General features: G+C 42.4%; 3 protein-coding genes across 3 annotated transcripts in view; 2 read left to right on the forward strand and 1 right to left on the reverse strand.

The window, feature by feature from the left end:
• Positions 1 to 17,595, forward strand: part of dpysl3 (dihydropyrimidinase like 3) — a 32,003-nt gene extending 14,408 nt beyond the window's left edge. The window contains exons 5-14 of the mRNA XM_053441946.1: positions 445 to 506; positions 1,316 to 1,396; positions 2,640 to 2,708; positions 3,985 to 4,105; positions 5,318 to 5,474; positions 5,820 to 5,961; positions 7,088 to 7,258; positions 10,650 to 10,829; positions 12,910 to 13,066; positions 15,853 to 17,595. Of these exons, the coding sequence (XP_053297921.1) occupies positions 445 to 506; positions 1,316 to 1,396; positions 2,640 to 2,708; positions 3,985 to 4,105; positions 5,318 to 5,474; positions 5,820 to 5,961; positions 7,088 to 7,258; positions 10,650 to 10,829; positions 12,910 to 13,066; positions 15,853 to 15,947 (1,235 nt within the window). The 3' untranslated portion in view covers positions 15,948 to 17,595. The remainder of the gene's footprint in view (positions 1 to 444; positions 507 to 1,315; positions 1,397 to 2,639; positions 2,709 to 3,984; positions 4,106 to 5,317; positions 5,475 to 5,819; positions 5,962 to 7,087; positions 7,259 to 10,649; positions 10,830 to 12,909; positions 13,067 to 15,852) is intronic.
• A 1,540-nt stretch (positions 17,596 to 19,135) lies between these two features.
• The window catches only part of stk32a (serine/threonine kinase 32A), a 61,635-nt gene continuing 57,631 nt past the window's right edge, over positions 19,136 to 23,139 (reverse strand). The window contains exon 12 of the mRNA XM_053441981.1: positions 19,136 to 21,901. Coding sequence (XP_053297956.1) covers positions 21,784 to 21,901 — 118 coding nt within the window. The 3' untranslated portion in view covers positions 19,136 to 21,783. The remainder of the gene's footprint in view (positions 21,902 to 23,139) is intronic.
• Positions 22,178 to 23,139, forward strand: part of zmp:0000001268 (CYTL1 domain-containing protein) — a 66,719-nt gene continuing 65,757 nt past the window's right edge. The window contains exon 1 of the mRNA XM_053441983.1: positions 22,178 to 22,270. Coding sequence (XP_053297958.1) covers positions 22,206 to 22,270 — 65 coding nt within the window. The 5' untranslated portion in view covers positions 22,178 to 22,205. The remainder of the gene's footprint in view (positions 22,271 to 23,139) is intronic.

Raw genomic sequence — 23,139 nt, forward strand, 5'->3', positions numbered from 1 at the left:
CTCACACACGTATGAAAAGTCAATATGAACTTAAAGGCAGCCTATCGTGTTCATTGCTGCAGCTCCTCTTTTCAGCCTCTGTCTGAAATGCTTGGTTTTAGCTCCTGTCTCTTTAAGGTCCCCCCCCTAGATAAGTCTGCTCTAATTGGCCAACTGGTGCATTCTGTTGTGATTGATCAGCCGAGTGTGTGTTGGAAATGTTTATCAGTGTGCGTGTCAGACTAGTCGCCAGGCGTGCATTAAGTAAATGTTTGGCCCTATGAAGTCATGTGACAGGCAGAAGTTTTACATTCACAAATACTGAACTGAAAAAAAACACATGTCTCCTTTAATTTAGATAAACTATGGTACTTACTTCTAAATATAATATCATTTTTCGATTTGGGATTTGACCTCTGACCTTTCACCTCTTCTCCATCGTGTTGAATCCTTGTGTCTCCACAGGTGTGAACTCGTTCCAGGTCTACATGGCTTACAAGGACTACTACCAGATGACCAACAGCGAGGTACACTTGAACATTTAGTTTGCCAGACATGCACAAACACAGCCTGTGTGGTTCAGTGTGTGTGTGGCTGCAATGCCAACATAGATTATCTTGGTTTCACTTGGTTTCACTTGGTGTGAAATGTAGAGTTTATTGTGTAGCAAATAAAAATCAATACAATGAATCCTGGCTGACTGGCTGTGAAACTGGATTGGTCGTGCCTTGTTGCACAAGGGTCGTAAAGACAAAAACAACATGGCAACAGTTTGGCTTCAAGTTCAGAAAAGGAGAGTAAACTACGACCCACCGTTGGAATTCACCGTAAAACACCATTTCCAAATTGAATTATAGTTCAAGCAAAGCATGAATCTGGTTCCTCTCTCTCCTGAAACACCCCGTCCTTGTGTAACCCATAGCAGATGATGTATTTTGAGTCCATAGTGTAACTCAGTGTGATGCCTGTGAAACACAGAGTGTGCGTCCAGGCGCTGTGAGGCCGGTTCCTCCGTGTTTCTCATGCAGCTGTGGCTAATTCCGTTGGTCAGAGGAGCCCATGAGGCAACTGAAATAGTCCAGCTTGAAAAAAAAACTGATGTCATGCAGCAACAACTGCAGCTCGTCCCACATGACTTCGACCGCCTCTGGAGACCACACAAGATAATTGCAGCGTGTCGCGGTGCACTGGCATCATGTTGATTATCAGGTTCCTGTAAAGAGTGGCTTATGGTCGACCCCCTCCGTTTAAAATAAAGGAGTGTCTCATGGTTGTGTAAACATTTGGATCGGATGACAAACTTTGATTTCCTCTGTTAATGTGTTTTCTCCACCAGCTCTACGAGGTCTTCACCTTCTTGGCGGAGCGGGGCGGTGTCGCCCAGGTCCACGCGGAGAATGGCGAGATCATTGCTGAGGTAAACCCAACGGATAGGCCTCTCAAACATGTCTACTTCTCTCCCTCCTCCTCCCCCCCCCCCTCCTCCTCCTCTCTCCACTGCCTCGTTTGCTTTTAATCACTTGTCTCGGGTCCAAATCTGCTATCTGTTTCGCTTTAGTGTGATTTATTTCAGTTTATCTCACGTCAGTCCACCTGTCGGGTCCCGACCTTATCGCAGCACATCTCACCACCGGCAGACTAAACACACGCTCGCCGGTTGAGGGAGAGAATGTGCTTTGTGTTGGACAGTAGTGTGTGGGTGTAGTTTATACAAGGCCCCGCCGTTTTGTGGACGGATGAAGGTGAATTAACCGTGAAAAGTTGGTGGATTGAGAGGGTTGGTTGTTAGTCAGAGCTCCAGAGCATGTCTGGATCCTGTCACTGTGTGTGTGTGTGTGTGTGTGTGTGTGTGTGTGTGTGTGTGTGTGTGTGTGTGTGTGTGTGTGTGTGTGTGTGTGTGTGTGTGTGTGTGTGTGTGTGTGTGTGTGTGTGTGTGTGTGTGTGTGTGTGTGTGTGTGTGTGTGTGTGTGTGTGTGTGTGTGTGTGTGTGTGTGTGTGTGTGTGTGTGTGTGTGTGTGTGTTGGATCGGATTCTTTGCAAAGCCCAGCTGTCCTCTCCAGCCTTGGAGACCAAAGTCTGACTTCCATCAGGTTTAAGATCAGAAACGTCTCAGCCCGTAGATGATGCTCTGACCAGATTTAACCGCAGAGCTCCTGAGATAGAGGGGCCTTTGTTTAGACCAGAGTGGGATTCAGAGGACATGTTTTAACCCAGAGACAATAAAGGGTCTCTAGATGCATGATGGAGGAAAACTATGACTAAAAGCCATTGCACATTAGTAACATTGCACATGGAATTAATTAATATGTTATTAATATATTTTTTGAACCTTCTATGAGTGATATTTTGCCTTCATCTAACCACTCAGTGGAATTAGTAGAAGAAGAACAACTTCATCCTCTATCCTCTCTGATGTAAAGTTTATACGTTGATGTATTTGATATATTTTGCCCCTTTGTGAGAATAAAACCTACAACTTTCCTTAATTGCTCAAAACAAATCTTTTCTTTGGGGAAGCTCCTCCTAATAAAGCAGCCATGGTGACATCAGGGAAGCTAAGTGTCTCTATAGGGGTCACATAGTCGTTTGTGTGGGACCTGATCCACATGTTAAAGCTGCTGTTAACATCCCATAACACTTTTTCCCTGTTTGTTCAACAGGAGCAGTCTCGCATGCTGCAGATGGGTATCACTGGACCAGAGGGACACGTGCTGAGCAGGCCGGAAGAGGTACAACACACACACACACACACACACACACACACACACACACACAAACACACACACACACACACACACACACACACACACACTCACTTCATATACCGATACAGTGAATATATTAAATGACTTAAAGCTTGTAGTCATTTATTTAAGATAAATAGCCTTAGTTTCTATTATAATATTGTCTATTTCCATGTGTGTGAACACCTTGGTAGTTTCTCATGCGAGTATATGTTCTGCCATTTGGCTCCAACTCTTTCAAATCATCAGATTTGAATCTCAAGACACTAACTAAGATGTAGTTGTGGCCTCACGTACACACACACGCTGTTCGTGAAGATTCTCGCAGACTTTTCATTCGCACGTTTTTCTCGTTACGAACATTTGGTTTCAGGCTCGTTTAGAGACGGTGGGTGAAAATTCTTCGGTTCCCGCAAACTGTTGCCGCTAATGCTCCTTCAACAAAAGGCGAAATGAAAGCCATGCGCTCCCGTCGGCCTTTGGCTCGACTGGGATTTTTCCACTCAGTGGTGCAGCAGGGTGATGCTGTCCCACTGTCACGCACTTCCGTTGAGTGTTAAGAATCAAAAGCTTGGAGACATAATTTAATTGAGCAGAGGCAAAGTCGGATTAATGTTTTTATCGATGTCCGGTGCATGATAATCAGTGTGGTTGGCGTCACCTCGCAAACTAGAGGAGACATGAAGGAAACAGCCGGGTCAGACTGAAACAAGAACTCAGGCTCCGTCATGCAAAACCATCCACTAATTATGCATAAGTCATAAATCCCACCACTACGCTCCTCTGGGTGGAAAGCTATTCAGATTACACAATATAAACATTTGTGACTGACCAACAAAATGAAAACAAAATGTCATTGTAAATATTATTTTCTAATTCATTTTACATACAATTTAAAAAATACATTTTAAACCTAAAAATATCAGCCACCAACTTTTTTTCCATGTAAAGCTATAGTGGAGTAATGAGAGTGAAGTCCCCCAGCATGTTGGTGTTGAAGCATGTTAGTGCATGTGAATATCAGTCTGTGAAACTGTCCCCCCCCCCGTATAAAACACGAGCCCCTGGTGGAGACAGCAATCTTTGCCCCTTTTCCTTTCTGTGTCTCAGAGCGCTGGATTTTTACTATTGCAGGTTATTAGTGTATGTGTGCAGTACATCATGACTTATTCAAATTTTTGAGCTATTTTAAGTTTATTTGAGAAAGCATCGATGGGAAACACGTTTTATAACCAACCACAATGTCCCGTCTCTTCTGTAGCTGGAGGCAGAGGCGGTGTTTCGTGCCATCACCATCGCCAGCCAGACCAACTGTCCTCTGTACGTGACCCGGGTCATGAGCAAGAGCGCCGCTGACATCATCTCACAGGCCCGCAAAAAAGGTAAAGACGTATACAATTTATTATATCCGGCGAGCATCAAGAAATGAAATGATATGTTTTATGATAATAAACAATTGGTTTGTGTGTATTTTACATGTCAGTTACATAATAGTAGCAAATAACAAGTGAATAAGAGCATCACCAACAGCGGATTAATAAAAAAAAAGGGATTTGGATTAACAGGAACAGATTTTATCCTTGACAGATTTTTTTAATTGCTCAATCCCAGTATCAGCCACTGACTTTTGTTGATATTGCAGTGTTGTAGTATATAGTGCATCAAAAAAGAGAAGTATTGCAGTAAGGGCCATTTTTTTATAATGAAAAGTCTTCAATATACAGATTCTCACTCAAATATGAGAAAAAAATGAAGTTGAGTATTTCTCCTTCAGCTTTATTTTTGTCACTTAAATGCATATCTGCTGGTTGGTCTAGGAGGGTAAAAGTGCAACACTACATCAGAGTTGAATTATCGAAATAAAAAATATGCTGCACATTATAACTTTGACATAATTCACCTCCACTCATAGGTTTTGGTCATTTATCGACTTTCTTAGACGTTTGCGGTGCACGTCCCAGTTTCCCTGCACTTATGCCCCGATAATATAATGTTTCTGTCTCTGGTTTGCAGACGTCCTCAGCTCTCGACTCTGCTTGACATAATATAAACGGATGATTTTCTATTCTCAGATGTCACACAGCAGATTCCTCACAGTCCCAGTGAAGAGCACAGGTGACCCAAATGGTTCCACTGGCCGTGATGGATTGTGAAATGTACAGTCCAGGAAAAAGTTCGAAAAGGAAGAGTGCTGACGTATAAAGGAGTTTTCCGTGATTTAATAAACAGCCATCAGGTGCCTTTAAAGGCTTTTCACCTTTATTTGGATCATGGAACATTGCGGTCTGAGCGAGAACATGAAGAAGTGTTAGTGACATGAATCAAGCTCTGCTCGGCCGGGCATTGGAAATAAAGGCTCAGCTACAAATGAGCCAAAGTGAAATTTGCACATTGCCAGGGGTGAAGTTTGGCTGAGTGCAGATTAGGCAGAGTTCCTCACCTGCAAACACTCAGCTGAATTACCAGAGCTTTTAGCCAGATTAAACCGCCGACAAATTAATCAGCGTCGATGCCAAGCAACCCTAAAATAAATCAATTTGATCCACTCGACATTTGATACCCACGCGGATTTTTGCCTTCGTTCCTTTTTCCAGGAAATGTTGTGTTTGGGGAGCCAATCACAGCCAGCCTGGGGACTGACGGGACGCATTACTGGAGCAAGAACTGGGCCAAGGCAGCTTCTTTTGTAACATCCCCCCCCCTCAGCCCGGATCCCACCACTCCCGACTACCTGAACACACTGCTGTCAAGGTACGTGTCACAACAACAGTAATACCACTTTACATGTTACCTGTACATACAGAGGTCAAGTATGACCTCTGTATTCGGAATTAGAAAATAAAACTACGCTATGATAGCTCAGGAGTTGTTACACTGGGGGGGGGGGGTGGCGTTGAGTGAGTTAGTCGAATGGAAACAGGAAACATTAGTAACGGTTTGTGCTGGAAGGACAAACTCTGGCACCGGGCGTGTGTCTCAATTGCTCCCAGTCCTTGTACCGTGTTGCTGTGCCTCGAGTAAACAAACATCACCGCTCCCCCGATCGCAAACTTTTCAACCTAACTCTGTGTTTCTCTGTGTTTCCTCTTCGGCCAGCGGCGACCTGAGTGTGACTGGCAGCGCTCACTGTACGTTCAGCGTGGCCCAGAAGGCCATCGGCAAGGATGACTTCACTCAAATCCCAGAGGGTGTCAACGGGGTGGAGGAGCGAATGGCCCTCATCTGGGACAAAGCTGTGGTGAGGAGAGCACTCAGAGGGCTTCTGTTTCTTCCTCCTCCAGGTTTTAAAAACAGGGGAGGAAAAGAAGAAGAAGAAGAAGAAGAACAGAAAGAAAACAAACAAGAAGAAGCTCACATTGTTATTCTTCTTCCTCCTTCATAAATTGTCTAAGGCCCATCTTTTGCCAAGTCGTCCATCTGTTGATCTCTTTTCCTCTTCAAGCTGCTGTTGTAAAAAAATCCACATCTTTTTCATCTGTGCGGTTTCTTTCTCTTTTTAATAAGGACGCTCTTGTTCTCTCGTCTTTTTACTATGATCACGTAAGATCAGTATTTTTCCCTCATCGCTCAGCTATCACTCTCCCTCCCTCCCTCCTCCCTCTCTCCTTCCTCTCTGCAGCTTTTGGATCAAACACACTACTCTCTCTTGTTCTCCTTCTTGCTCTTTAGTCGTCACTGCATTAGTGCACCGCTCACGGACTGGAAACACGTTGCTTCAGACAGCTGTGGACTGACAGGCTTTTAGAAAGTTAAACTAAATCAATTTCCTTTGGGCAGTGAACACACAAAAACGACACTCTCACTAAACTTGGACTGAATGCAGCCTTCTGAGGTGCTGTTCAGATCTGCTCTTTTAATTTTGCACAGATCCATGATAGCTCTATCCCCATGGACGGTCATGAGAATGTTATGAATCCAGCTCCTGCTGCATATGATATATTCACAGTAGAATGGCATTCAGAGAGCGCATACCTCCGCCAAGGCCTCCTCACTTCAAATATGCTGCATCAAATTACACACACTCTTAGATATCTGAACCATAAACATTCCTGTTTGTTTTTCATCCAGATCTCTTTGTTATTCCTCGAGGAATTCACAGCAATGTTGAAAAACGCCCTGTTTCTTAATGATGAAGATCAGGAATGTTGCTCCAACATCTAAATGGGTTTTTCCTTGAAATTTCATAGGAATCCGTCTGATAATTTTTGTGTATTCCTTATGTTTGAAAGCATAACCTCCTTGGTCGAGGTAATGACTAATCTGTCTGGGCTATATTTAGACGAAACATCAACGTGCATGTAAGATTAATGAAGTAATGCATTTCTTTTTGATAAATCTATGCTTTCCCTTTCTTTCCCACCCAGACTTCAGGGAAGATGGACGAGAACATGTTTGTGGCAGTGACCAGCACCAACGCAGCCAAGATCCTCAACCTGTACCCCCGGAAGGGCCGGGTCGCCGTGGGCTCTGACGCCGACCTGGTCATCTGGGACACGGACTCCATCTGCACCATCACTGCCAAGACACACAACTCGGTGAGTGCACAGATCAGAGTTTGCCTGAGGATTTGATTCAGTCGGAATACACCTCTCAATTTACGGCCCTTCTTCTGTCCTCATCCTCTTCTTTAACACTTGAACCAGTAGAAACCTGTTGTTTCACACCTTCTCCATCAATCTAGCATGGTGTAGAGGTGAAAACAGAATGACATTGAGGTTTTTGTTTTACATGAAGAACATGGTGGCTGGTATTGATACAGAAATCCTGATAGCGGTGTCAAAGCAGCATTTTTTTGCAGAGATAAAATGTGACTGACTAAATCAGACGAGCGGGAGGAGATTAGATTCTGTTAAAAGAGGTCTGATTGTCAGGGATGGATTAAGGCACAATATGAGATATGACATAACAGTAACATCTGTGAGAGAGAGAGACAGAGAGCGAGAGAGAGAGAGAGAGAGAGAGAGAGAGAGAGAGAGAGAGAGAGAGAGAGAGAGAATGAGCGAACATTCCTTTTTAGCCTTTTTGTCAAAAAAGCCCATTGCTCCTCTCAGCGGAAATGCAGTCTCTGTGGATTTTCGCGACTAATGCGAATCACGCTGAACTCGCCACATGACCAGCGCTCGTCAATTTGATCTTCACTAAATACAAAAAAACTCTTGGCACTAATGATCTGGAAAATATAGATTTAATGAAACACACCAGTTTGTCCAAAATACAAGAAAACTCTGCAAACCCTTTCCACAACGCCCTCTACACTCTGACAGATTAATCTCCAGGGGAATCGATGTGCTGTTTAATCAAGAGGTATTTCCTTCCTCTATATCTCATTCATTTGATCCAAAATATTCACCTGATTGGAAAAACCATTGTGGATTTAAAGAATGTTGTTCAGATTGGGTTACAGTAAATACAATATTTCAAGTATTCGCTCAGGCCCGAGAGATTTGGAACATCTGCACACGCTGCCTGTTGGACAACTACTTATTTCATTAGTAGAAAACGGATTTGGATAGAAAACATTTAAATTCATGGGAAACACGCAATATGAATCAGAAGTGGAAGTGGAGCGTAGCCACCAACGCCCTCCTTTAAATTCCACTTGTCCTTTTCTGATACTTGTGTTCCTGGCCAGTGGGTTTGAGTCGCCGTCCTTCAGTCCCTGCTGGAGGACCACTTGATTTTCATATATTCATATTTGGAAAACTCTATTCACCTGGCTGCATTTTGAGTTATTGGGCAGCTGTTGCTCCATTCGAAGTACATCATTGTAAGCAAATTAAATGTTACTTTTTCCAAGGTCAGTGTAGTGTGTGTTACACGGCAGTTACAAGAAGTTCCTTCTTTAAAGTCTTCACCATCTGCAACAGAAACAAGCTTATAAAGTCTCTTACGGAGATGTTTTGGCCAAAGTGCTTCTTTCTCTGCAAATTTAAAATGCTTAGAAAGGCCTGGCCGTGGTCTTGAAAGCCCCCCCTACTTCCATGTGATGGTTTAGATGTTGTGTCTCGGTGTAGATTTGAAAATGGGATTCAGACTCAGGAGCAGTTGCTGGTAGCAGGGGATGTAAACTTTGTCACATGTAATATTCATGACGTGAGAAGGTTCCAAATTGTTCACACTGTTAGTATTGGCTCTGAAAGGTCTAAGGCAGTTTGAAACACTAGGTGGCGTCGTGAGCCGTTAACCCGTAAATCTAGTTTTTTTTTATACATTTGGTCATAAATGGGATATTAAAACCAGCAGTATTGTATTTCATCAAATAAAAGTGATTTGATTTTGTTTACAGCTCAAACAACACATTGAGAAGTATCTCTTAAATTACACTTAATGATACTGAGTCAGCCGTCGTGTCCTCAGAGTTATTAAAAAAAGAAACATGGTACATGTGAGTAACGGGGTTTCTACCATTACACCGACATTAGAGGTTAGAGGTTGTAATGTAATAGAGGATCCCAAACCCAGAAGGCAGGAAATGAATGTTTCGAGCACAGATCCTGCTTTCACAGAAATATACATGAGTGAGTGAACCACATCCCAACAGTCTCTGTAGCTTGGTCGTATGAATGATGAGGTTAAATCTGGTCATTTTTTCTTTCCCCTGCTTTAAGGCCTAGCCGTTGTTTAGCAGGAGTGCAAGAACATCGCTCTGTCTCCATAAGGAGGAGCGGAAACAGGGAACTGGACTAATAACATGCCTTCTCCAAATGTGGAGTACATCCACTGAGGATCCGTGGCTTCTTACTTAATGATGTCACCCCTCTCATTTCCTGCTCAGTCCAGATTAAATAGCAGAGAGAGAGAGAGAGAGAGAGAAGGAGGGAGGATAAAACTGGAGCACGGCAGCTCCCAACTCCTATAAATCTACCTTAATGGACGGTCTGATGTGAGGCCAAACAGGAGCAGTTTACTCAGGAATGCCTTCTCCTGTTCACTAAATATAACTTAGACTGCGTTGTGTCTTCGTTTGTTATCGGTAGATCAACATCTGGTCCGCAGCGCTTGTTATTCTTTATATGAATGCATGCATGCACATAAGGATATTCTGACACACAGACAAAAACAGGCAGCAACACAACTTTTTTGGAACGCACACTCAGCCGAGGCATGACATCATGTTTGGCTCACGCTGAGTCGTAGTCATGTCCTGTTCTGGCCTGGATCTGGATGGCAGCAGAGAAACAGGGCCGTGTGTAGAGGAAATAAGCAACAATGGAATGAGGGGAGGGGGACAGCGAAAGGTTGAGAAAACAATGCGAGAATGCGTGAGGAAGAGAAAGACGGGATTGGAAAAACAGACGGGAAGAGGGATGAGTGGGTAGAGGCGGGCAACTGGAGAGAGCGGAGGGAGGAGGGTGAGAGAAGGAAAGTGAGGGAGAGGCAGGTGTTGCTATGTCAATAAGAAACAAAGTGATGAGTGAGGGGTCGTGAGAGAGTGGAAGAGAAAAACAGCTCCCCCTGTTGTCCTCTGACTCTCCTGCATCCTTTGTTTCATCAGGAAGGTTGAAGAGTCTACGTTTTAGTTTTTTTCTCTCTCAAACTTGATTTAATCTGTGAAATTGAATTTCCTTTTTAAAACCACGCCCGGTGAATTTTAAGCATTTTAATCATGTGACCACATGACAGATAACCAACCTCTGCTGATTCTCATTCGTTTCATTTGTCTAAACTTGTGCTTCAGTGTAGAATTGATAAACACGATTATCTTTTGTGCATCTCAGAGCTTTTTATTCTTAAATAGAAATGTCTTGATTTTTGTGAAAATGTATATTTACACATCCTATAGATATAATTGATAATTTATAATGAGCAATTTTTTGTTGATGCTTTGTAATAATCCCATTTATTCATGGCTTCTTAATTTATACTGTTTTGCTGCCAACCTGATTTCTCTCTCAGGTATATAATAATTCTATGTTTGTGCTCCAGGCTGCTGAGTACAATATCTTTGAGGGCATGGAGCTGCGTGGAGCCCCACTAGTGGTGATCTGCCAGGGGAAGATTGTGATGGAGGACGGGAACCTGCACGCCACCGCTGGCGCCGGCCGCTTCATCCCCTGCTCTGCCTTCCCTGACTTTGCCTACAAGCGAATTAAAGCCAGGAAGCAGGTAAATCTGGTTTTACCTTTTCACACTGGTCCAGTATGTGCACTCTGTCACCGTAATCGCCATTTTGTCAAATCTCCAAACGAAAGGCAAACTCTGATACAGAGAAAATAAGTTGCTGAACATATAAAGTAAAAAATAATCCATGCTGAAGCTCCTCTGAACAGAAGGTTGAGCCATCATGCTGCTCATCACTCGGGAGAAAGAATGATTGTTGCTTTCGATAATCACACATGTCAAACTGTGCTGCTGTGGCTCAGGAGGTAGAGAGGGTCGTCCACCTCTAGAAGGTCGCTTGTTCGATCCCAGGCACCCTCCCACTGCATTCTGAAGGGAACTCATCCAAGGTACTGAACCTTAAACTGCCCCTGACGCCTGTGACAACATAGGATGATGATGCACACTGCGTCTGGAAGGTGCATATGATTTGTACTGTGCTGTTCCTGACAGATGAGACTGGAAAAAACCCTATATGTATTATTTACAGAAGATAAGAAGTCAATTGGATTGTGACATGTGGGAGTTTGGGCTGTGATACAAGCTTCAAGGATGTTTCAAAGTGGGAGGGAAAAGATGGTGTCAGTGAAATGTGCTCTGGGGGAGATACAGTCTTACATCAGCCTCCTGAGTTCAGCCACAGGCTGACGGCTGCACTTTTACTAAATGTTGAAGCACTGTGCAGTGAGGGTGGTCAGGGCTTTGTCATCATGGCTTTTTGAATATGGATAACTTTCCAAAGAGAGCAACCACACGCAGTAAAAGAGTTACCAAAGTCCACAGTTAAAAATGAGCCTAAAAGTTGTTTAGGCAGGTTGCCCTTGTTATAGGAAAGGCCACAAGGTAGCCGAGTCTTTCCAGTAACCGGAACGTCACAGGAACAGCAACAGCCAATAATGTAGAAATAATATTTAAACTGGAATTATAGTTTCTAACAATTTACAGACCTACACTACTCTTAGCGCAATATAAAAACCAGAACCTGGCTAGCTTAGCTTAGCACAAACGACTTTAAACTGGGAGAAACAGCAGAATCTGTCAAAAAGAAACACAATCGCTTAAGGTAGCAAATCACTGTTCTACATCTTGTTTGTTTAATGTAAGTGTTGAACTGTCTGTTGTTTTCTTGACCTCACAGTGAAGACTAGAAGTTCCTTGTGGCTTCAAATTTAGTGTTCAGACATGAGAAAGACAGAAAAAGTGTCTTTTCCAAAACAAACGGGGTTAGAAGACGGTAACAATACGTGAAGAGGAACAACACTTTAAATGTGAAGTGAACTGTTTTACAAATTACAAACATAACATCAGACTGTGAAGAATCCAAGTTGAAGTGCATCTGGATGGAATACATTACACGGCTCTCACAGTAATATTCCCTCAAACCACAAGCAGAGCGGTTGTTAAGTTGCTTTACCTCGTTGGAAACAAAGGTCACAGGGCATTAAGAGTTTATTACAATTATAAGTTTAACCACTTCATTAAAAACGGGGAAAGCAGACTTTAAAGGAAACTTTAAACGTCTTTTTATGGCCCTAGAAATCTCCTGGTTTAACAGTGTAGCCGTTTGCATCCGGCTGCTGGTGAGAAAACGGAGCCGCGTGCTGTTTGTCTTGGTAGCAGTCACTATTTTGCTTTGTTCATTCACAGATGTCTCTTTTTAACTCTTCACAGAGGCTCCAAGTCTCCACCGAGCCACAGACACACAATGACCCGTTCACTACATGGAGTTTCAGCTTGATTTAAAGCACACAACTTCTGAATGCCCTGTTTTTTTCTCTCTTGCTCCGGTCTGTGAAAGAGTTTGCCTTCCTGTGTCTGTGTTTGTATTTGTGTGTGTGTGTCTGTTGATCTGGAACTGGTTCCCGGCAGGAAAAAAAAGAGTTTCCTGAAAAAATGCATATATCATTCGGACACAAACAACCATGTAATTCTAAACAGGTGTGGGCTCGGTTGCATTCAGAGTTTTGTAATGCCAAACGCCATAATGTCATTCTTTGTTCCATCCTTTTTTTCTCCCTCCTCCTCTTATGCTTCTTATGTCTCTCTGCACCGCTCATCGTTTCTCTTCTTCTGGTTCTTCCTGCAGCTGGCGGTCCTGCGGGCGGTGCCCAGGGGAATGTACGATGGCCCGGTGTCCGAGTTCTCCATGTCCCGTGGAGGAACCCCCATTGCCTCGGCGCGCACCTCTCCCACCAAACAGCCCGTCAGAAACCTGCACCACCAATCTGGATTTAGTCTAGCAGGTAACCCTGCACTCTGTGGTGAGCCCGGCTTCTTAATATGACCCCCCCCCCACCTCTTGAACACGCAGTCCTTCCTCCTCTGTTGTTGGTCTGTATTGGCTTTTACCAGCGTGGCATGCATGTTCAACCACATGGAATGATGCATTAGGCATTAACAACGACGAGAGACAAAACCTCAGAAAAATAAAGGTTAGCATTGTTTATCTTACAAAAATCAGTCATCTGAGGTCATCCCCCCCCCACCAGAAGGGGGCCGCTCCCTTCGTTTGAGAACCACTGCTGGACAGAAACCTAATAATCTTTCATTACCCTGTCTCAAGTGTTATGATGTGCACAGCATGGCATGCATCTGCCTGCAGTGCGTCATGCTCCTGGGTAAGAAGTGGTCGGGTTAACATGACGATTTGTCAGTTTATTCATGTCATTAACTTGGCTGACTTTGGCTTCTTGGAGGGGTAATGAGGCACTGAGCTGACAACATTAAGTCCAATTTATATCCAGGCAGTTACAGTTGGCTTCTTCAATGTTTTCGCTTCATTGTGGTTTTTAACGTGACGTCAACATGACTCCCAAATTAAAACCGCACAATGAGAACGTTGATTGTGCGTTAGCATTCAGGTTAGTGTGAGTCTGTGTTGTGCACATTGCTTTAAGAAAAAATTAGGGTTTCTATCAACCTGCATTCTTTCATGTATTTCAGAATGCCTGTATTTTGCCTGGAATCTTTCTGACTCTGATCAGTGTCTCATCTCCAAAGAATGCCCCTGAAATCCTTTTCTTCTCCTGAATCACTGTTAACATATCTCACACCTCTCAGACAAACCACTGCAGGCTCTTAAGGACTCTAACCACAGCTCACATGTTCAACCAGAGCAGGAAATGAAGTTTTCCCCACGGATGCACTCATTGTAAATTACACGGGATGTGAGTGTTGGCTCGAGGCCCTAAAATGTACAGCCTACCAGATTTCAGTCCGGCCACTTGGACACGGTCTGCTAAGAGGGCTTGTTTAATCTGAGAGGTCACAACACCGAGGAGTCACATCTCACATCTGCTCCGTCCTGCAGAGCCGCTGAGCGACGGTTTCTGCCCGTTCGTGAGGTCAGCACCGGATTAGCTCAGATTTAGAAAACAAAAGTGAGAAATTGGTCTTGTCAAGCTACCAAATGTACACACGAGTTACTCAAGCAGCAGATATGTCAGTGTTTCCACAGTTTTATAATCAAACACAGCGACTGTAGCTATTAGCTCGTCCTTCCGTCCTCCCCCGGCGGACTAAACGTGTCCATGTGCAACCTTGGGTAACCTGGAGAGACTGCAGCTGTATCCAACGTGATCCTGGAAGTCGCTCTGCCAAATGCACAAACTGTTTTTAATGACTGATAACTCATTTAGAGGGGAAAGTCCACGGAATTGCGTTTATCCTTTGGCTGTTTATGCAACCTATGTTTACAAATGGGGTCGATGTGTGATACCTCACCGATGAAAATGGAAGGTGACCTTCGCTGGAAAGAATTTGGAGCACAGAATTGACTGTAAAGGGGAGTAAGGCTCCTGGTTTTTTCCCAGGAGTTGTAACTGTTAGGCGTTTAAGTATATGTGTGTGTGTGTGTTTGTGTGTGTGTGTGTGTGTGTGTGTGTTCTGCTTGTGCGTACTTGTGCACATGTGTGCGTGCTTCTCAGAGCGAGTCAGTCTAATGTCTATTTTAGTTGTTTCTTTTCCAGGGTCACCACCTGCAGAGTTGATTTACTTCTCTGGAGCTGAGATGTGAAGGACTGTTTGCTTAGATGTCAGAGTGTATCACAGACTGACATCATTGGACTTTCCATTTATACACTCTCTGATAATCGGTTGCAGCAGATATACGCTGGCTCATCCTCTGGAAAAGCACCAACGCTCAATGTCAGGCTGTAGCTTCTTTTGTCAGTGTTTCAGCAGCATAAATACCATCGATCAAACAATAATAGTGTGTCTTGAAAAACCTCTGGAGCACGGAAAGTAATAATGTGAGTATGTGACAGCAATTTTTCGTGCGGCACCAAATCTGTTCCGTGCAGAGTGAGTCTGAGAGAATTGACAAATGGTACCAGCACCAGTTTCCAAGGGAGAGCACAGGGAGATAATGGCCTCATCAGTATCTGTATAGTCCCAGAGGTCTCCTTTGTGATTTATTGAATCCGTTTTATGGCATTTTCTGTAGCGAATGTCCCTCCTCTGTCACAGGAAGGTCTTTGCGTAAAGAAACAACCTTGCTGCATATTTGTCGATCATATTTAAGGAAAACTACTTAACAGAACAGCAAACTGCACATTATTCCCACTGCAGCAGAACCTCTCCAATCATAGAGTGCGTAGACACTTAAAGTTTTTTGAGACCTTTGTCCATTTTCAGGGTAAATCACAGAGGTTCAGTCTTTGTGGAAGACATCATTTGATTTAACTGCACTATAATATTTAGTACTGTTGGTGATTCCCAAATCTAAGCTCAATATACATCGATACAATGTTTTACTGTTTATAATGTAACAAAGAGTTTAAAACCAAAACCTTCCTTCTGGAGCATTTCTTCTCACTGCTTCGGGTTTTACAAGTTTTCATTTCTCTGCAGACTCGCAAGAGTTCGTCTTCTCTCTCTCTCTCTCTCTCTCTCTCTCTCTCTCTCTCTCTCTCTCTCTCTCTCTCTCTCTCTCTCCTCCTTGCTCTTCCTTTCCTCCTTCGTTAGGTGTCCTTTCCTCAGTTTCCTTCTTAACTCATTTTAACTTCCTTTCCTTTTCTCTCTGTCCCAGGTCCCACCATCCCAGACGACCTCCCCATCAGGCCTGCAGGCCGCCGTATTGTAGTGCCCCCCGGTGGTCGTTCCAACATCACATCTCTCAGTTAAATGGCAGAGAGACCAGGGGATGCAGCCAGTAAGACGGCAGCAGCCAGTGCAGGATGGAGGGAGGAGGAGGAGGAGGAGGAGGAGGAGGAGATGCAGAGGACCACGATTAGATTAAAAGTTAAACGAGCAAAACACTGAATCCTCATGCCTTACCTGTCACAATGCAACCTGGCTCAGATGAGAACAGTATCTCTTTTCCTGGGGAACTTGGACTGGAATCATTAGCACCAGAGCACAATACACATAAACCAGTTTACCGTCTCTTCTTCTTTGTAGAGAGTACACGACACATACCGTGAAAACATGCCAAGAATTCAGTGCTTTGGCAATTTGGAAAACACACTGGTAAAACTTCTTAACAATCACATTCAACCAAGACAACACAAAACAAAACAATAAACTGTTCTCGAAGGAAAAAAGATTCGGCTTTTCTCAGAATGATGCTTTGGTTGTTTCATCCTGTTTGACGTTCAATGTCACCCCCTTTTTCAGTCGCCCGCTTTCTCCATAGGCAGCGAATCATAACACTAGATCCCGCATTAGTCCCGTATTATCACGCAGTACCGTTGGTTAGCTCTAGGTGGCATTGTATATACACTAGATGTGATGTAGCTTTGTGAACGATGTCGTTGCAGCCAGTTTGGGTTTATTGGATCAAGTCAAAAGTGGCGTTTATTAAAATCCCAGAGCAGGAGCGCGGTGGGGACATGGAGCCGCGTGGGCCACATGAAGATGGGCGACGTGATCCGTGATCCTCTCGCCCCCCCCCTCCTCTGAGACGCTTTATAACGACCCGCCCCCTCGGTGTATTGATTACATGATTTTAAGGCTAAAGAATAGAAATGTTAGAAAGGGATTTACATTTTCCTCATCCCCCTTTCTCGCGCCCTTGTCATGGCTGTTTGGAAAACAACGTTGTGAGAATCCGTCCTTTGCATTTGCTTCTAGCGTATCGCCTGCTTCTGTCATCCTGAAATCATCTTGAGAAAGACAACAGAGGGAACAAAAGATTTGAAAAAACAAAAGAAAAAGAAAACCTGAACAACAAGTACGAGTGAACTCAACCAACTTGAAGGCAACTACTTAAAAAAAACAGTTGCAATGAAATGATGAAGTATCAGAAACCTGTTTTCAGTTAACAGCACTTCCCCTCTGGCTTTTTCCTTTTCATTCCTGACAAACCCGGGCTGTCGTTGCGGGACAAGGAACACACCATCGTTCCCTTGTCACCTCAGCGTACAGCCCCGTAATGCATTCCTGACCAGTACCAATTCAACATCAGCCTGAATATGACCTGAAACGCTCTGGATGAGCTCGCGTCAGGGTGGGGGGGGGGGGGGGCCTCAGAGCTCTGTTTTTTGTGTCTCTGCTTTTTTTCTGACGAGGCAGAGGATTGTAGTGCAGTGAGGGAAAATGTGTGTTTTTTGGGGAGGGAGGGAAGGAGATCTTTATTTGGCAGTAGTGTGGCGAACCGATGCAGGCACCAGTGGTGGTTTGTGTGTATTTATGTTAGTTTGACAACCTTATTGTTTTTATGTTGTTTCTTTTTTTTTCACTGTTGTATCAAAAACCCAGAGATGGCAGGTCAAAATAAGGTGTGTTGTGGATGGTATGATTTGTTTCCTGAATAAACATGAGTTGCAACTGACTGAGACCTGTTTTATTGTGTTATTACTCAACTTGCACAAAAGGTTGGCATTAAGATAGAGATCTAGATGAGAGGAATTGTTTTCTATATTGAAAGAATCACAGACATCCGTTCATCAAAAGAGAACAAGTAGGCTTGTTTTCCTCTATTATATCAGTGCTTTGTAAAAATTATTTAAAAAATGGCCTTCTCATTGATTAACTTTGCATTTCTTTAAAATAAAAAGAGATGTATACATTTTAAATTTAAGGAAAGGGCTGTAATAGGTTGAATTTGTGTGATATCGGTATTATTGATATGGAGTTGGATGCTTCAATTCCTAGCACCATCTCGATAGATCTTATATATTGCTTCTATAAATGTGCATTAAAATGTGCATTACAATTCTAAGAATTTAGTCAAAAAGATAAGACTTATTGGAAAGATGTCATTCAGGCAAACAAATCTTCTTATGATACTAAAATACACGGATTTGGTGCTGGTCTATGTTTCAAAGCTCAAGAGTCGATTATGGGCAGAATGTGGATTTCCCTTTACGTTAACTTGAATCCAACCTGCTCCTGCGTAGTTACTTGAAAGTTCTAACCCCATCAACAGATAGGGGGCGCTATGGGAAACAACAGGAGGGCTTCCAACAAAAGGACAGATTATTTTAAAAAGTCCATTACAAAATGTAAGCTTTACTGCAGATAAAATCTAATGTAGCTGAATAAAACTGAATAATTCCCCTTCACAGTGAGGTGCATTGGTTCAGCTGTATGATAATATATGATGACATCATAGATGGCAAAGATGAAGATTGTTAAGATGACTCAGCAAATCAGTATAAACAGGAAGGGCGTGTGTTTGTTGCATATGAGGAAGTAAACCTGTAAACATAAAACTGTAAATAGAAGACACTTCTGAAGATGAAAGAATTACCTGATGTAATTCATTCTTTTATTAAATAAGAAAGATTTTGTTGTGTTTATCCAGTGTAACGTTTATGCGGTAAACTGAGCTTTCCCTGCTTCAGTGATGCCAGGCAGACATGGGGGAGTATTTTTCAGCTGAATCCCCCCTCAGCTCAGCCACAGTGGAGCAGGAAGGAGACTGTGCCCTCTGGTTGACCTTGTACAAGAGGTAAACAACAATCTGTAAACTGTGCATGTGTGTAGGAGGGAGAAGGAATACAAAAAACAAATGGTGCAGGCCTGATGCTGAAGATATTATAAAAAGTAAAGAATGTGTTTTGGAAACCAGCTTAGAGCCGGTTCACGTGAAGATAAAATATTTGTTATTTTTTTGCATGTTTATAATAAATGTTCATATCAAGTATCATATGCTAGTGGTTATGTGAAGCTACTCCCAGGACCACTGGTTCTGAGTTCAATGTTATCATCAAAAACAAGATACTAAGATATTACTACGGGATAGGTTAAGATAACATTTGATCCTGTAGGTATTATACAAAATAATCCCTGGATCATCGAAGTCATTTGGATTCATATTTAGGAAACAGGAATTTCCTCTTAAAAATTACATGGCAAACCTTCTAGTGTACAGCCAATGCATTTTTTATTTTTCAGTCTGGAGCTTGGTTAATAACTGTGCTTCCAGTAATCGACCACTAGGGCGCAGCATTGTGTTTAGGAAGCTGAACAGCAATCAAAACCTACACACATACAATATCTTCTTTCCAAGTTTAATTTAAGATACAAATCTTCTAGCATCCTTTCACTCTTCATAATAATGATTAAAAAAAAAAAGCTTTTATTACCAGTGGCTTTCCTTTCCCCATTTAATTCATAAAGACAAAATCAAAATGAAGTACAAGGCAAAGTCAGAACGGTTCAGAAAAACTGAAATTCATTTTTTAAGGCACACCTTAATAGTTTGCAACTCCATCACGTTTGAATACAATGAACATACAGTGAAAACAGAGGAACAACAAAACATAGGTGGGGGATGAAATTCTCAAATGGGAAACAATTCTATTATTATTAAAGTTTGTTTTGATTAATTTCTAATTTTTCCACTGTCAATTACTATTTGTCTGTTATATTTTATACCTTCACTTTTAGTAAGGATCAAATCTGCCACGTCAAAAAATGTGGTGCTCCTATTACATATGAAAGAATTAAGATAATCATTAACAAATGTATTTTTCTCATATACAGTCCATCTGTATCTAACCCACTTTATCTTACAACTAATACAGGAAACCAACTCTGAAACTGTTCAGTTACATCAGTGACGACGATAACAACAACAACAACAGCCACAACAACACAAAGTCAAAACATTGTACCAATTGTAAATAGAAAAGTGCAGACAGTTTTGAACCAAGTATTTATATATGTTTAAATATAATTACAAGTATTATAGACTTGAAAGGGGTTGAGTCTTATTAGAGATAGATAAGTCAATTGAATGGCTCGGCCTTAGTAGAAATCACAGTTATTTATTGTTTGTGAAAAAGCTCAGGTTTTAAAGTTGAAGCAAACCAGACGTGTGCCATGTCTCAAGAATAAGGCAACTTACAGCCTCTTCACATCTCAGAGGCCGGTGTGGGTTCGTCAACAAGTCTAAAGTTAATCTTACGAAGGGCAGTTCCTCGCCTGGTGTTTGTTTCCCTTCAATAATTTGAATCAAACATTTTGAAAAATCAATTTTGAGATTTAGTATTTCCCCACTGTGTTTTCCAGATGGTGTGGAATCCCAGATTATTGTTAAATACCATCTCCACACAGCTGCTGATGAAGAGGAACACTTCAAATTAGAGCAACTCATTATAAACCCACTGTACAGACTCATCCGGTGGCACACGTGTAATTGATTGTATCCAACACAAAAGAGAAAGGACAATAAAAAATAAAAAAAAATGACAAGAAACAAATATCATTGCAGACAGTAACCAAAGAAGATTAATCTTATCTCGGACTCAATTTAATCCTCGTCTATAAAAACCAGTCCTAAGGGAATAAGTATTCACTCACAGTTTAAGATTTTTTTGTCTCTCTGTGCATTAATGCTACAATTGATGAAGAAGCATGTGCAAAAGCGAGGCTCAGTGCAGAACACATAACATCTACCGACTAACTTTTTCTAATTCTTCGTAGCTTTGCCTGAAGAACCTAGCGGGTCACCTGCAGATTGAGGCGAAGGTTCATCCAGATTATCGGTGTGAAACAATTCATCAGAAACGACACATCAAGTGTGGCCCTAACTACAAAGCTCCATAAAAACTTTCAAGGTCGCGAATAGACCTTCAAGATTAAATTCAAACCTTTTGTTTTCTGCATTTCGAAGTTCTCTATTGGCTGTACAGCAGGTTGAATCATACAGAAGTGAAGAAAAGCTGCGTTTTGCCTTTGTCTGCATCGGATGAAGCTGGTTCCTTGTACCAAATGTTGCAGTCTTTGTCAGCTTGACTATCAAAGCTCGGCATAATGACCACTACCAACATGTGTCTGCTGCTATGATAAAGTTAGCCGTTCATGCTCAAGTCTACAGCTCAGCTCCCTAACTTCTAACCTGGAGGAATCTGTGGTTGCTGCGATAAAAACAAAGGCCTCGTTTTACCTTATTAACCTCTCTCCCTTTAAATGTTTATGGACTCAGTGTTCATGTCGATGTCGGAACTCTTTCACTAGCCAACCCAACTCCCTGTGCCGTGCCATTCAATGTAGCACAGGAGGTACATTGCTATATTTTTCATAATTAACCAGAAAGTGCCTTGCTGAGACAAAAAAATCTAAGTCTAAGCCGTAGTAGACCAGGTCTGACTTTATTTCCTTATGGCAGCCGATGTGGCGTCGTCTCCTCTGTGACCTCCACTTCCCATCAGCACACGGCAGGTTGAGCCGACCTCAGAGCACCAGGATGATGAACTGGAGCATGAAATATGAGTGACGCCCTGCACGGAGTCATTCCTCTTGGTGACAGGAGAGTGAAAACCCTGGGGTCACTTTCACTCCTGCAGTCGTGCAGCTCTTCATAATGTGTTTCTTTATCTGTGTGAACCGCGATGCACGGGGGCGTACATTTAGTTTTTTGAATAAATGCAATGGTGGTGCAGGAACACTGGTGACCTGCTCTGAGAGTGTCTGTGTGCTGATTGAGCAATGTGGTGTCTCGTGTGCAAATTGCTGATCTACAAGCTGTGGGCAAGTGAAGGTGATAATGGAGGGAGTGGGGTCACGGGATCTATCCTGATAAGTAGGCAGCCGGCTTAACATTGTTATTCTGTCCGTCCTCTATCGCCTTGTTCTTCTCACACGTGGAAAGCTCTGAAGTCTCCGAGTCCACCACCGCTTTCTTTGACCTGTTGAGAAAAGAGCATCTCCTGTTAAGATGGAACAGATGGAAATCCCATTATATATCAGACGTATTTCAGGTTGGCCTCGCCAAATGGAAATGATCTAATTGACTGTATTTTGTCTGTTGATTAATGAGCAGAGACCCTATAGAGTAAATAAACAAATGGAAATATCCACTTCCTGCAAGCTTTTATCTTGCTAGCGACTTTTTGGGGGGACTTTTATTTTGAAGCTTTTAAGGAAGTAGCGTGTGACAATGATTATTTGACTAATAAGCTTGATTTCAGGAGGGAAAACAGTGTTTGTAAGATGTTCTTTTTCAAGCTAATGGTCATGAAATGGATTATTAAGCTCCCAGCCGGAACAGGAACAAGGTAAACGTTCGTTTATTGTGAAATTTGTCCATTTCAGTGACATTTGATGTAAATTAACCTGCAAATTGAATGTGTGGTTGTCACAGGATGCTACAACAGTTAGCTTAAAGGTACCACAGTGATAAGCTAATGCTAGCTAGCTCTTGTTAGAGGAGATATGTGACGCAGTTTTTTCACCTCACTCTTGTTCAGGGTGACCTCCACTGTCTGTATGTCTAGTATTAGAAGATTTTAATAAGAAAATGAAAGCTAAAGTTTGCAACTTTTTCATTATGGCACTCAGAACTTAAATATTATCCTTAAGAGTAAAGTCGGGCCATTAGTTCCATAACAATAACTGTAGTGATGTACAGAATGATGGACCGTACAGTGTTTTCAGCATAGATATATATATATATATATATATATATCTAAAGGCTAGATGTCTCGGCCAACGGAGTCGAACGTCCTGACATGGTGGCCATCTTGCCACAGGCGGCTCGCTCACCCGTAACATTGTGTTGGTATTGGTACGTACATTTTAAATAACCATAACTTGCTAAATTTTCAACCGATTTTTAAACGATTTGGTTTGTTATAAATGTCAAGATGTAGTTATGACACTGCATACTTATGAATAGTTATTTTATTTTTCAGAAAAATAGAATAATGCTCTAAAATAGTTACATCTCCCTTTACAAATATACATCAATAAATATTTTATTTTATTTAAAAAGTACATGGACCACTACCAACACAATGTTATGGGTGAGCGAACCGCCTGTGGCAAGATGGCCGCCATGTGCAGATGTTCGACTCCATTGGCCGGCAATGCGGACGAGACATCTGGCCTTTATATATTATCTATGGTTTTCAGGGCATGTGCATGT

The sequence above is a fragment of the Pleuronectes platessa genome, chromosome 15, assembly GCF_947347685.1.
Source record: "Pleuronectes platessa chromosome 15, fPlePla1.1, whole genome shotgun sequence".
Taxonomy (NCBI): Eukaryota; Metazoa; Chordata; class Actinopteri; order Pleuronectiformes; family Pleuronectidae; genus Pleuronectes; species Pleuronectes platessa.